The sequence below is a fragment of the Apteryx rowi genome, unplaced genomic scaffold (genome assembly GCF_003343035.1).
Source record: "Apteryx rowi isolate R43461 unplaced genomic scaffold, aptRow1 scaffold_9, whole genome shotgun sequence".
In the NCBI taxonomy this organism is placed as follows: Eukaryota; Metazoa; Chordata; class Aves; order Apterygiformes; family Apterygidae; genus Apteryx; species Apteryx rowi.
Window position 1 is genome coordinate 654,252 of NW_020451204.1, and position 15,092 is coordinate 669,343.

Sequence of the window (15,092 nt, forward strand, 5' to 3'; positions counted from 1 at the left end):
GTTGTCCTGTGCTTTTGCGCTCTTTGGCCATTTGAGCCGACCGAGCAGCGGTGCAGACGACATCGATCGCTGTAGGACTTGCTATGTCGCTCATTAGGCAATAAAACGAAAGCTCTTGGGAGCCATGAGAGCGTCGTAACCTGAACTGGCCAAAGTGATGGATTATAGTAGTACGCCGTGATTGGCGTTTACACCAAGATTTTGGTGAAACCAGGCTAGATATCCAGAGCTTTCTCTTGCTCTTCTTGGTGCCCTTTCTTTGCTGTTTCGGGGCCTAACAGTAGCTGAGCTTTACCAGTTTCTGTGAGGTTTATATTTATAACACAAAATAGTCAGAAAGTCACAGATTTGAACGCCGAAGCTTCCCAATTTTTGCAGTTTAAATCGCCTCCAGCCTCATCTCTGCAGGCCGTTTGTTTTCCAAACTCCCTGACCCAAATGACACGACGGCCTGTCAGGCGGTTCTTAGATGCAGACCAGTGGATGGGTACAGCCATGTCGGAGCAGTCAACCAGCGTAGCCGTAGAAAGGAATTGCTGACCTAGGAAGATAAACGTATCTGTACATCTCGTGTGTTTTACGACTGTGCTGTTGCCTCATCTGCCGCACTGAGCCGCAAAGGGAAGCGACTACAGAAGGCCGACGTGGGATTTCAGCTGGATGCTGGAACCTGGGTGATGCAACTAGCCTGTTAAATGGGCCCTGGGTAAAATAGTATCGTAATACCTCCACCTGGGTGCTTATATTGGCCTTAACGGGTATGAAAGGAGATTGAAAAGGCACCTAGGACCTCTTAGGGCTTCTGCCGATACCTGAATTCACTCTATTGCAGTTTGGGCAGGTTGGAAGGGATGTGCTCRCTGTCAAGCGGTGAGCGTACTATTCTGAGAAGATAGGGCAAGAAATGCTTTGAAGCTTCCTTAAATGGAGGAAGGAAATCAGCTGACATCTGCTTTAAAGGATGTAGCTTCTGCAGCCTTTACTGTAACTTCATGCTTCTAGTTGATAATTTCTTTTGTTTTGAAATCCTGGTTAGCTTCCTCGTGGCTCGGCTCCAACATGGAAATTGGCAGTCCACTACCACCATCTGGCAGAGCTACTGAGCCAGTGTTTTGGAGGATGTTCCAGGGGGGGAAAAAAAAAACCACCCTAGGCTGTACTGAAGAGAACCAGTCAAACGAGCAGCCTTCACGCGGAGCTCGGTGAATTTGGTTTCACTTAGGAGGTTGCCCTGGCTAGTGCTGATAAGCTTTGTGCGGGATTCCCAAGTTGAGCTAAATGCCCCTGGTAAATCATTAACATTTTTAATGGATGTCGTAAAAGCAGCTGGTGCTGTAGTCACTTGGGCATTTCCTGAATATTATAGGGCTCGTGCCTTCCTCAGCCCCTTAACGGAGGGTTCGATGCGGTCGTGTCTGCCGCAGGGGTCTCTGCTTGCTTCACCCTGCTCGCTTCCCTGGAAAAAGCGGAGGAGCTTTGATGAGGGATTTGGAGCCTGTGGAGGATCACGTGGCTTTGGAAGGAGCGGCTGATGGATCACGGAGCCATTCTGTGTCAAAYGCTGCGGCTGATGCTGATGGCAAGCAGCGTGGCAACCAGAAGGCCTTGCGAGCGCAGCGTTTCGAATCACCCGCAGCCTCGTGGGTTAAAGTCGGATCACTCCGTTTTGTTGCGCGTTAGGCAAGCGGCTCTAGCGTGGTTCTCTGGGGCCTGTATTGAATTACTGCAGCATCTAGGCGGTAACATTTACTAGGGGTGCGTTCCTCTTCCAGAACCGGTTCGTACCTCTGCTTTTGCGGCCGGGAAGACTTGCCCGTTGCAACCTGGGAGCACAAGAACGGCAAGTCCTTGGTGCTGTCCTCCGTGAGCACATGTGCAAACGGCAGCGATCGCTGCCAGCTGTGTTGCAAAGCCAGGCGTCATCCGTACTCCTACAGATGTTGAGACACTTCTGAACAAAACAGTCTTTCCTGAAAGCTGCCTGTGCGGGGGGTTGCTCTTTGGCTGGCGAAGTCGAAGATGATTATACAGTGTTTTTAAGTTCCTTTTACGCCRAGGACTGCCTGGAGTAGGATATGCAAGTCATGTAAACAATATATTGTGGGAGCCTTTCTGCTTTATAACTGTGGTTTGGCAGCGTGTGCTAACTGATACCCGTATTGGCTAACGTTTTCATAACAGAGTTTGAAGCAAGTCTCTTCCACACCACAGCAGGGAGGAAGCGGCACGCGAGGAGAGCCTCGYTCCGCAGGGCAAGACGTGTGTGGAGTAAATGCTAACGGGTCTCGCGGAGACGTGGGTCTCACGGAGACGTGGGTCTCCCGGGAAGGCCGAGCTGCTCTTCCACTCCTGAGCGGGCAGATGTTCCCTGATGGCATCTCTTGGCGGCTGAATGGCTTGAGAGGTGTTGGGTTTTAACAGATAGCAAGACAGATGCTGTGAGATGTGGTAGAGACCTGTGAACTCGATAAATGTGTGCGGAGGTTGAGGCTGAGTGAGAACTGAATTTTAGATGTAATGTCATTGGAGAGAGTTGAGGCAGAGCACAGAAGAACAGTAATTCATGTACTCCTGTGATCAAGCGGTTCTAAGTGGGCAAGTATTCAAGCTCTTGTTACGCTGTTTGGCTTGAGAATGCCAGAGCTGGTGACTGGGTTAGTTGGAAAGTCATGTTTTAATGGGGATTTAGCCGCGCAAGTCCCTAGTTGGCTCTGCAAGTGAGAATTTGGGTTCCTCCGAGATTATTCTCAGCCTCTTGGTATCAGATTCAGACCTAGCAGCTGATCTGTTGCTCAAAGTAATCTCTTTTTTTTATTATTATTATTTTTAATCTAAGCAGGTACATAGCAAGGATAGCAAAGTGTGTAGTGACATGGTAAAGCTCCTAAATAACTTTAAGATTTTGGTGCTTGTGCTACCTGTGCCCTCTAAGAGTAGCTGTCTGCTGACTTGCGTGTCCCCGTGTATTCCTTCAAAGCAAAGGAGCGTGCGTGTACCTTCAAATCTAGTCATGCGGCAGGCTGTCTGAACACGTTCTTTGAGAAAGTATCGTCAGTAAACTGGAACGGAGACTCAAATGCAAATAACTTCTCCTTTGCATCTTCTAATTTCCTCTCTCCGTAGGAATGCATCCTCTCTGGTATCATGTCAGTGAATGGAAAGAAAGTCCTTCACATGGACCGTAACTCTTACTATGGAGGGGAAAGTGCATCCATTACACCCCTGGAGGATGTAAGTACCGGGGCTGACATCTGGCTGGTGTGTTCTCCTCAGGCCTATAAAGGGGACTTTACTTCTTGCTGCCCTGGGGGTGGATTCAAAGTAATTATTTTAAGGGTTTTCTTTTACTAAAAATGCCTCGTGGTCTTTCTGTGTTAGATAATAGTGGGGGAGAAACCAGTGTGTACGTTTATACTCGGTGTATAGCATTTGTTCTCTGTAGATTCTAGCCTAGGCTCAAACCCACAGCATTTGAGCGATCGCTTAGGGGTGTAACGCCCAGCGGCTAGACAGACTTTTCAGCTGAATTGTTACTGCTGCGCTTGCCGATGAATGCTGGCCTTCCAAATGGCGTGTGCGCCTTGACGTTACGCCGGCTGTCTTGATCCGTGGTCTGCGAACGCTTCCGGCTGAATAGACAGCTCCCTCTTCTGTGACCGCGCGTGCTGCGTGGTCGTGTAGTCCCCTAAAGCCGATGGCATGGCTGATTAATCAAATGTCAGGAAATCACTGCTCTCCTCACTGCTTCGCTGGGTTAAATACTCGTAGTTGGAAATCTGATTTAGGTATATGGAGGAGCCTGCCCTCTCCTGAAGCAGGCATTTTGATCAGATTAGCTATGTTAAATAGTATTTCAGCAGGTCATAAATTCCCAACCTTTAAGCCTTGGGGGAAGAAAGACTGGATGAGCAAAATAACCCCGCTTGATTCTTACTGTAAGGATTTACAGGATATGCTTTGTGTATTGCATCAGAAGTCCAATTTAAGTTAAAACACTGGCAGGAAGCTTGATGTGAAGAGCTTATGACCGGCTAGGGACTTATGAGGGCGAGAAGCGTGTTGCGGGGAGAAATTATACCCGTAGCTATTTCCTCTGCTACAATGAGTCTCATTCTCTCCCAAAGCTCTACAAAAGGTTTAATCTACCAGGAACTCCACCAGAATCTATGGGACGGGGAAGAGACTGGAACGTGGACCTAATTCCAAAATTCCTTATGGCTAATGGTAAGTGATACTGAGCTTCCAAATCTGCCTTGTAAGCTTAGCTTGGGACCTTCAGCCTGGGTTAATCCTCCGCGTTGTGATCAAATAAACAGCCCTTCAAGCTATCTCTTCCTGAACTTGTTGAAGCGTTAATTAAAGAGCTGCTGAAAGCTCACTTGAGATGATCTGCATGCAGACAGGCGTTCACGCCAGAAGTACCACGGCTCTCGTTCTGAGGGTTGTTTTGGCTGTGAACCTCTCAAACTCGGTACGTGGTTCCAGCTTGAAGCGCCTAGCAGTGGCATGCCTGAAGGTTTGAACGGCCGTTTTTCAACATACGCTTTTAAAGCAAGTGTTTGAATTCCTAGCYGGAGTCAATGCTGTGAACTTGTGCGTTATGATTCTTCTGTGGTTTAGGAGGAAACGGATGATTCCATGGTGACTGTTAATTTCTTGATCCCCTTTGTTCTCATCTTATGGCTTGCAGACTCTTGTCATCCTTTATGGATGCTACCAACCCTCATTCCTTAATCCCAGTGTCCTCCTACCGAGACAGGTCTTCTGGACCAAACGCTGCTATCGGCGAGGTGGTTTGCAATGCAAACGAGCACGAGACCTGGCTTCCTGGGCCCTCGCTCTGCCAAAAGCCGAGCGCTTGCTCCTGGAACCGCTTCCCTCTGAAATGCAAGGAGGTAGTTCTAGTTTTGTAATGCCAGTCTTGCTCAAGGTTACAGGGGAAGACGTGGTGGGTTCCAGTCAAGGTTTGGTTGCCGCAGTGTCGGCGTACTCCTTGTGCAAAACTTTAACTTGCGTAGAAATCTCACTTTGATACGCTTCCAGGCGACAGCATCCTTCTGGGTGTGTAACAGCGGGTGGGGACAGCTAAGAGGGCAAATATTGACTCTCGCCGCTTGCCAGCCGGGGACTAATTTGTGGTAAAGTGGCTGGACAACTAATATGCAAATTGTGCTACATCTGAATAACGAGGACAGGGATCTGTTGTGGTCCACTGATGTGACCTTGTTGGTCATGTTGAGCACGAATAATCTGCAGGAAGCAAAGAGTAGCAGCGTGCTGCAGTGGATTGACATGCTGCAAGGTTGTTTTTTACTCAAAGCTCTAATGGAAATGGGAGTAGTGACAAGGAAGCTGTAACCTGGCTGTAAACAAGCCTTAAAACTGCCTAACAATGTAGCAGTGAGTATCTGCCGCACCCCGACTGTTACGTAAAGGTGTAGGAATCGTGTGGGTTGAACGTGGTACTGCCTGTGAAGGGTTTTGCTGCCTGTTGGAAGAACCTTCTGCCCTGCAGGAGGAACTGTCCTCTTTTTGACTTCTGACTACGGAACAGCTGGTTGACGTGTGCCAAACCTCCTTTACAGGTCAGTTGGTAAAGATGCTGCTCTACACAGAAGTCACTCGCTACTTAGACTTCAAGGTGATCGAAGGAAGCTTTGTCTACAAGGGAGGAAAGATCTACAAAGTTCCTTCCACTGAGGCAGAAGCCTTGGCATCCAGTGAGTAGTTACGCCTGGCTTTGTTTCCTTCTGAGGCTGCCGTCTCTAAACAAAGGCGAGCCCGAAATCTCGGGATGTTCAGTCTGCGCTTGCGTAGAAAAGAAATCTTACTCTGCTCACGTGGCGCTGTCTGTGTGGACTCCATTTCTGTAACAAGCTGTGCTTAGCCTAGGGTTCTTCTGCATCCCACCTGACTTCAAATACCACTTGCAGTGCGAGTCTTGGGCTCCCTGAACCTGGGGTTTTTTGTTTTCCTGTAGCGTACAAGCGGAACTGGTCAAGCCGCCTGATCTGTGGCTCATCTGATGAGAAATTGGCAGTGTTTTACTTCCTTGAAAGGTTATGTTCAGGGATTATGCTTCTAGATTTGCCATCAATATTTAATGCTGGGTCCTTGTCTGACAGAATTGTATGTGAAAAATGCTGTAGCGGTTGTCAGCAGGCAAATTGGAATGACTAATTCAGTAATGCGGTACCTTGCTCAATCTTAATTGTTGCAGTCTGCTTAAATTTCACTCTTCAGATAGAGCTACTGATCATTCATAAGAGCTTAGTGGGTCGCATTAGGAGCTAGCAGAGGGCAGTCCATTAACTTCAGCTGCTTGATGTATATAGTATCATGTCTGAAAAGTCGCACGATAAAGTGACTGCTGCAAATAGGGCCCACAGATGTAGCTTGTCTGTACGTTGGAGCCTTCTTGGTGGCAGATGTCTGTTGTCCCCTCAATTGGGCAGCGCTGCCCTCTTGTAGGAGGTCTCTGAAGAGCCTGGCAAAGCGGCAGAGATAGAAGGTGCCTTTGGTGCTGTGTCTGCCTTCACTCAGCTGGGGCAGCCCAGTCTTGCTTTTGCAAACTGTCGAAAGTAAGACAGATAAACGGGGCCTTGTCCGATCTCATGTTTGAAGTTTTGACCGTAGCAGCACTCGCTAGTTCCTTGGGGAGGCTGTGGGAGAGCCCGAGGCCGCTTGCTTTAATGTTAAGTGCAGTAGGTGGCAGAACACAGCTCTCTGCCTGCGGAAGCCCAGGTTGTACCTTGCACTGGGCTGAGCAGAAGTTGTTCTCTGAGCTTTCGCACATCCGGCAACTGGAAGTAGTGTAGAAGCCCAACCTCCAGCGATGCCTCAAATATGCCTCTAAATTGGCCTTACCGCACCTTGAGATGTGGTACGTGGGGACGATGTGGTACAAACTGGCTTGGCAGATGTTTGTGGGTCTAAAATTCTGAGCCTCTTTGCTTGGAGAGTCTTGCTGAGCCTTTACCTAAGGCCGAACTCCACGTTATTGAGTGCAGTTTGAAACGCTCGGTTCTTATCCTACCTCTGATATTCTGTGGAAATGGAAGAAGCTGGCTTCTGGTACCTGTGTGAGTTCTGACGAAATAACTTGTTTTTAGGCTTAATGGGCTTGTTTGAGAAACGTCGGTTCAGGAAATTCCTAGTGTACGTTGCCAACTTTGATGAAAACGACCCCCGAACTTTTGAAGGCGTTGACCCCAAGAAGACCACCATGCGCGACGTCTATAAGAAATTTGACTTGGGCCAAGATGTTATAGATTTCACGGGCCATGCCCTGGCTCTCTACAGGACCGATGAGTAAGTATGGGCTCGCTCGCTTCCCCGAATGCGCTGGCGTTGCTCGAGGCTTCCAGCAGCGGCCTTGCGAGTTGAGGGTAGGCTGTCGGTACAGCGTCAGGCGCGCACATGGTGTGTCCATCATTCGGTGCCGTATTCCGGAATGGAGCTCTTAAAATAGCCTCCTCTGCTATGTGGGTTGCTTGGGTTAAGGAAGTATCTACTTCCTGAATAAACCCCCCTGTGATGTTAAGTGTTTTTGAAAGAGCTCTTGAGGGGAAAAGCTCGCAAGGTACAGCTGGAAGGGGGGGAAGGAAACTTCACGGGAAGTAAATGCTTTTGCTTGTCTAAACCTATTCTGCTGTGAATCTTTGTTTGTGAAACATTGCAAATCTTGTAACTGCCCCCTCTAGCTATCTAGATCAACCCTGCCAGGAAACAATCAACAGGATTAAGCTCTACAGTGAGTCGCTGGCTAGATATGGTAAAAGCCCTTACCTTTATCCGCTCTACGGCCTTGGAGAGCTGCCCCAGGGATTTGCAAGGTGAGAACTTGTTTATGGACTTCATTTTCTGTGTCTGGGGCTACGTGGGCACTGTAGGTCTCCTCCCCTAGAGCTGTAGGAGTTGCCTGTTATGAAAATTGAAATTAAAAAAAAAAAAAAATCTCAAGTACCAGTGTGGCATCCGTCAGCACCGGAGTGGTAACCCTGGCCCATCTCCTCCCTGCACGTGGGAAACGAAGATGGGCTGGGCTGAGCGAACTCTGAAAGGAAAAGCTTGGCCGTGGTCTCTGTCCTCCGTTAGACTTGGGGCCATCTGGTCCCTGCTCTAACTGAATTAAGTGCTATAAGCAAGTTCCTCTCTGGTCTTAGTTGGAACGAAGCCATCGGTGTCGTGTCCTGAAGTCTGTTTATTGCTGGAGCTTAAATCTGCTCACTTGATGAGCCTGCTTTGGCATCTGGTGGAGAGTCAGCTGTACAGAGTCACGGTCAGACTTCTAGAACATGATGCTGCAGTAAAAATATTTGCAGGTATTAATGGCTCTCCAATTATCTTAATCGAGAAGCAACTGCCTCCATGAGAGATTCCGGTTTGTGGGCTTGCTTATTGCAGTTTCTGTTAATGGCAATATTTTGGGGATTGTTCACACGGATCCTGCTTGCAGCATGAATTCCAAGAGGCTGGATTTGCCTATCCAGCGTAGCCCGCAGGATTTACACGGGACCATCTGGGTTGTGATGCCAAGCAGGTTCTCTTTAGCTGCGTGTAACTGCACCTATGACTTGCCCCAAATACTGGCTGATGCCTTGCAGAAAGAATGGCAGAAGTTTAAGCAGTGTATTTTGAAGAGGTACAAGATGCTGATTTGACCGATCAGCTGGTAGAGACGGTGTTCAACGAAGCAACAAGATCGCTCTTCCTCTTGAAGAGGCTCGCTTCGGTAGAAAGCTGCCGCTGTTCTCAATGCGGAGCGCTCTGCGCTCCCCCAGGGCGGGCGTAATTGTCTCCCCATCTTGCCGAATGAACAGCATCCGGGACAGCAATTCAGGAATTTAGAGATGGTCTAGTTCTGGTCATGGTCTAGGTCGGAGGTGGTTTAAAATAGCCCACAGAACAGCAGTAGGAAACCAAACCTTGAGGTAGCGCATGTGCTGTTTCCCACTGCACCTGGATCCTCTGGCTGACACCTGACACGGTCAGGAAGCTACAAAAAATTGGAAAATGTCCTGAAAATGTGTGGTTCTTTGAAGTGGAGCAGAAACAAGGGGCTGGAAGGGGGAGGTTTCAAAACCAAAAAAAAAGCATGCTAAAGTGGCATTACTCTTGCAGGCTAAGTGCCATTTATGGGGGCACCTACATGCTGAACAAGCCGATTGAAGAGATTGTGATAGAAAATGGCAAAGTGGTTGGCGTGAAATCCGAAGGAGAGGTACGGTACCTTGCGGTTCTTTCAAATACTCCTTGCTCAAGAACCCCCCATCTTGTCTCTCAAAATAAAGTTCTCATTGTCGGTCTGAATAAATTTAATATAAAATCCTCGCTGAAGTCCTAGGACTAAAATCGCATGGCAAGTGCAGTTTTTCCCCCATGCCAATTCACTCATTTAGTGAGTTCAAGACACGTTATCACTTCTGTGGTGAGTAGTACAGAAATACGACTCCAGGAGTTGGAGTAATGTCTCCTTGAGGTGACAAGATTGTCTTCTGAATCAGTTAGCCGAGCAAAACTGGAAAAGAGCCACTTGGTTGCGTCTAACCTGGATGTGAAACCAACTCTGCCCTTGACATTAAGTAGTAGCTGCTCAGACTTCTGGTGCACAACCTTTCCACAGCTGCTGCTTAACCTGGCAATACAAAACTAGCAAGAGCGTTGAGAGCTGCTTGGAAGCTATAAATGCGCTGTCAACCGGAGTGGGAGCTTTGCGGGACAGTTTAACAGTTGTCCCTTCTGGATCAGGCATGGTGCCTCCCAGCTAGCAGCAGCAGAGAGGTGATAATCTGTGTTCTGGAGTGATGTGCCCAAGTGCGAGGCACCTGGAGGCTTCAGATGGGTCAACTTTAACCTAGTACCATAAAACAAATCCTGATGCCGAACTATCAGTTTTTAACTCTTTGGTTCGATCTTGACCGCAGCAAGTTATGGTCCTAGACTGGACTCTGGTGTAGTTAAAGCTTAATTATGTATTGAATAAGAGGCAAGCGGAAGATGTGATCTATCAAGCGGCCATATGCACTCTTTGTAAGAGTGATGCCCTGAGACTTGGATTGTCCAAGCGTGGCATGCTGCTGGCAGTGAAATAAAAATCTGGTGCGATCGGGGTCCTCAGACTGATCTTGTTGACTTTTCCCTGGAGTCAGCAGGATTCTGTTTGCTTGAACTATCTGTGTATGAATTTCCACGCTCCGGTCAACGGAGCACTTAATGCTCGTCCGTCTTTGCAGGTCGCTCGCTGCAAACAGCTCATCTGCGACCCCAGCTACGTTTCAGACCGTGTGACAAAGGTTGGCCAAGTGATTCGAGTAATCTGTATCTTAAGCCACCCCATCAAGAATACGAATGATGCCAACTCATGCCAGATCATCATTCCACAGAACCAGGTCAACCGGAAATCAGGTGTGTGAAGAGCAGTGACCGTCAGGTCATACGTAGATCTGCGAGCACTTGGATTAAGGCAGCGTGCTCACTGAATGGCCTTGGTCCAAATATGCGTTTCGATGGTCCGGTGAAAAGAGTATCAATCGGGAAAATTGCTTTTAGTGCAACCCCTGTGGCAAACTTCACGAAGGGAAGGGGTGCTCCTTCTGGAGGGACTCCTTTCAATGTCCTTGGGGCTTCAGGGCAAGCTCCTCAGCTCCCTTCTGGGCCCTGCAATGTTGGAGTGAAGCTTTTTGACCCCTGAATGCCTTTGCTCATCCTTTTCCTGAGAGTACCTGTCTTCTGGGCTTGTTCTGTGTCACTGCTGCTTGGCGTCGCTCCTGCGACCCTTCGGTACGGTAACTCCTGACAGCAGTGGCTCTCTGCCGCGCCAGGGAGCGATGGTGATTGTGGTGGTAGCTTCTCATTTCCGAATATTAGCTGAACTGTGGTGCATCTCAGTGTTCAAACTGCTGTCCTGAAACCCTCTAGGCCACCACAAGGCCGTGCTTCAGTTGTGCATTAGAGCAGCTGTGGGAGAGGTAGGAGAAATAGAGGCTCCTGTGGCCTGGAGAAGGGGAGAAGCAAGAAGCCCAAATTGGGTGAAGCAGCTGCAGAGCGTTGCGGGTGCTCTGGGAGGTGGAACAAGGGCGGTGTGTGGAGGAGGCTGGTGGGGAAAGGCCTCCTAGTGGAGGTAGCTGCGTCGGTCTAGTCCTGCAGAGCTGCCCCCTTGTCCTTGAGCAGAGGTGAACTCGCTTTTGGGAGCCCCGCTTGCTTTCAGGAGCCATCGTAGCCACAAGCTACTGAATTTCGGAGCTCTCACAGGGGTACTTGTGTCCAGGCTCCTAAGCCAAGAGACTGTGAAGGACCTCTAGGACTCCAGGACAAGGACTTGCACTGAACTTATTCGAGTATTTCTAGCCTGTTGGCATGGGTACGGGTGGCAGGATAATGAGGAAGGGGATGTGAGTGTGTGAGCCAGCTGGAGGAGGCTTCTCGGAGGACGTGGCCCGGACTCGGGCTGTCGGCTTGCGGTTGTTGCCTGGTGTGCGCTGACCTGGCCGCTGTGGTGTGCTTCTCCAGATATCTACGTCTGCATGATCTCCTCCGCGCACAACGTGGCGGCGCAGGGGAAGTACATCGCCATTGCCAGCACTACTGTGGAAACCGCAGACCCGGAGAAGGAAATCAAGCCGGCTTTGGACCTCTTGGAGCCCATTGAGCAGAAGTAAGCCCTCGACGAGTCCCCTTCCCCCTCCGCGCTCGCCCCGCCGCTCTGGGCTGCGAGCGAGGCTCGCTGGCGCCGGGGAACACCGGTGCCTCCAGCGTGAGGAGCAAAGGTGCAAAGGGACTAACGGCCAGTTGGCCGTGAGAGGTGTTGAAAAACTGAAATTCCTCTGTACCTAGACGGGCATTATTCACCCCGGTCTGCTTGTCCTACGCACTAGCACTAGGCCGAGCAATGCCCTTCGTTTCAGTAGTTTTTACATCGATATTGATGCCCGGGAAAGCTTTAAACCGCTCTGAAGAAGCTTCCTTTTCTTGCAGGTTCGTTAGCATCAGCGACCTGTTTGCACCAACTGACTTGGGAACCGAAAGCCAGGTTTGTAAGCGCCGAGCTCGTAGCTGACTGCACGCGGGGAGAGAGCCTCGAGCCTCAGTGCTAAACTGCTCCTTCTCTTTCCAGATCTTCATTTCTCGCACCTACGACGCTACCACTCACTTTGAGACGACGTGCGATGACATCAAAGATATTTATAAGAGGATGATGGGATCAGAGTTTGACTTCGAGGAGATGAAGCGCAAGAAGAACGACATCTATGGGGAGGAGGAGCAGCAGTAATGAGCATCTCTAATTAGGAGAAATTAAATCGGCTAATATGAATATATAAGGAACTTAATGAACACTGTATGAAATTCAATATTGTAAGGCCTGCTTTTGTAATCCCATCTCTGAGAGATTGAAGAGTACTGCACTGGTAATGTTCCCCTTTTGGATATCATGTGTTAATTATTTCATTCTAGTAGGGCTGCTGTCCAGAATCTGGCAAATTACTGACTGATTTAACGACTAACCTTGTAAGCGCAAAGCAGACTGAACCTTTTTGGCAGACTTAGACGTTGGTGCAGATTGAAATAACTCATTGACAGCTGTGTCTTACCTTGTATTTTTAATCATTTGTAAACATCCTTCACAATTATGTGCTTCTGGTGAACTAGTAAATGTGACAGTTGTCACTCAAACCTGTTATCAAGGAAAATAGAAACTGAGCACTCCATTATTGTGGACAGCATCCCTAAAGTCTCTCCCATCAATCTAACTCTGTGGCAAGTTGTATTATGGACAAAGCCCACATCTATTGTAGCAGCGAATGTTGGCGTAGTTCTGGGCACAGAACTTAAGCTACACTTAAGCTTCGAAACCTGTTTACATCGGTTGGGACACAGCTGTGCCTAAGGCTCCTTTGTGTTTTAATCTAATAAAATTGAGAGAACAAATTACAGAGCAGGCAAGATGTGAAAGTATTTTCTGTACCCTAGAGGCTTCTCGGATGGACCAAACTGCACTGCGGTATCGATATGACAGAGCCTGTGCTTCTTGTGTCTCCTGAAGGCTCCAAATGATTTCTGTACTGCAAAGTAAAGCCAAATTCTGGAAACCAGTCCTGGGCTCTGGTCTGATTCACTTCAGTGGTACAAGCAGCATCTCCTTTGAGAGCTCTTGCTTCTCCGCCTGCCAGGGTGGAACTCGGACAGTGCGGAGCGTTTCACGGTAGGAAACACAGGCTCTAAAGTCCTTGGTTTGGCTTCCCACCCGCCGCTGTCTCCGGTTGCTCTGGGGCAGGCTGCTTTTGGCCGGGGCTGATTGCCAGGCTCCAGCTGAGCAGGGGAGAAGATGCAGCAGCCCCAGGTCCATCTCTGAGGACCAGAGCGTGGCTAAAGCCGGCAGTAGGAGCAAGCGCGCGCTCTCCTCACGCCTACCCTGCTAGTGCCTGCAGCCAGCAACGGCTCCTGCCTGGTGCGGTAGCAAACGGCTCTTGCTGTTCTTTTATGTGAGCACCACGCTTTTCAGTGAGATGCCGATCTTCTCCATGGATCCTTGCGCATCCCTGGGCTCGGAACGTGTTACAACCTTAAGCGGTCTTGCGCTGGGGGACGGTCGTGCCGCAAGGAGTGTGGCTTGCATTTCTTCACCGTGGTGCCACCGCGAGGAAAGGTGAGGGAGCGAGTTGGAATGAGGCTTCTCTTGCACCAAGAGCCCATCTCGGCCGCTGTGCCGGGAAGCGCGGGGGGTCGCTGGTTTGTGTTCTTCTCCGTTGCCGTCTCCACACAGCCCTTGTGCAGGCTTCTGCCGAAGAGGGAACTGCACTTTTGTGCCGCAGCCCCTTCGCAGGCCTGTGGCCTGCCGAAACTTGGGCCGTAGCTACTCGTTTCCTTCCTCCCTTGCCTGGGGTTAGGGGCTTTCAGCACTTCCTCTCGCCCGGTGTTGGCACCAATTCCGGTGAGCGGCTTTCCGGCCCTCGGAGCGAGGTGTGGTGGTGGCGGCGGCGCGCGGCCGCCCTCCCTTGCGCCTGTTTCCTCTCCCAGCAGCTGCTTGGGCGCTTGCGGCGGCCTAGGCTCTCCAGATAAGCAGCATCCCAGGCACCAGCTGAGCTGTCCGAGAGGCGTTTAGCCGGCAGGGATTGCTGCGGGAGAAAATCCCGGCGCAGGAATGAGCTGCTGCCCCGCTCCGTGCTGTAACCTGCTCGGTCCTTGAGCAGCTTTAGAAGCAAACGCCCTGGTCTGTGGCRTCCGCCCCAGCGGAGGGCCCCCGCGGCGGGAGCACGGAGTGGCTTTGCTTCGCCCTGCTTCCACGAGCGCTGCCTTCACTACTATTTAAAAAATAATAATTTCTAATTTACCCATTAAGAGGGAAAGTTACTGTCACCCCCCTCTTGGGTGCTGAGTGGGGAAATGCCCAGCGAGCGAGCACCAGTGCCTGAAACGTCATTTTCTGGTTTTATTAGTCAAGCTCTGTACAAAGTCATCCTGTACATAACGTCTTAGATCATTTTATTAAAAAAAAAAAAACCAAAGAACAGTTACAAAACATGTCCTCCGAAGAGCTGCACGGGTATTTTACAAAGCTCCTTAGTGCCGAGCTCTCCTTTCGGGGGGCGCGGTTGTTCGAGGCTACCATAAATAAAAGCTTTTGCTCCCTGGGCCTGGTGGCCGGTTATTTACAGGACTTTTCTGTACAGGCGGAAGGCGGCGAGCGGAGTCCCCGCAGGGACGGGGTACAGGCAACGCGGGCAGCGGGAAACGTAGTGTCGAGCGTCGAGCAAAATTCCCCCAAAGCGCTTAAAATATACACCCCACCCCTAAGCCGAAGCACATGCATCTTGTGTACAGTATGTACAGCGACAGGGAGAAAACACAGCGCTTGTAGCGGACTAGTGTCGCTCCTAACCTTCAAGTATCCGGTTTTGTGGTGGTTTTGTTTTCCTCCTTTTTTTTCCGTTGTCAGCTGCGCTGATCGGCTTAAAAAAAAACGCTCAAATAATTTAAAACTCTGTATAACATTAAAATAACTTGGTCTACGCACAACCCGATGGCAGCAAGCAAGTCCTCAGGAGGAGTTGCGTTAGCCATCTTTAAATAATTTCTATATCTACAGAACCTTT

At 49.7% G+C, this 15,092-nt stretch overlaps 1 protein-coding gene across 1 annotated transcript; it reads left to right on the top strand.

Annotated features, from left to right (window-relative positions):
* Nucleotides 1-3,093: 3,093 nt before the first annotated feature.
* On the top strand, nt 3,094-13,092 carry GDI2 (GDP dissociation inhibitor 2). Its single transcript, XM_026091122.1, has 10 exons — nt 3,094-3,231; nt 4,125-4,224; nt 5,586-5,720; nt 7,113-7,311; nt 7,704-7,835; nt 9,124-9,223; nt 10,236-10,407; nt 11,512-11,656; nt 11,977-12,031; nt 12,116-13,092. The coding sequence occupies exons 1-10, from the start codon at nt 3,145-3,147 to the stop codon at nt 12,269-12,271; spliced, it is 1,281 nt and encodes a 426-aa protein (XP_025946907.1). The 5' UTR covers nt 3,094-3,144; the 3' UTR covers nt 12,272-13,092.
* The last annotated feature ends 2,000 nt before the right edge of the window (nt 13,093-15,092 follow it).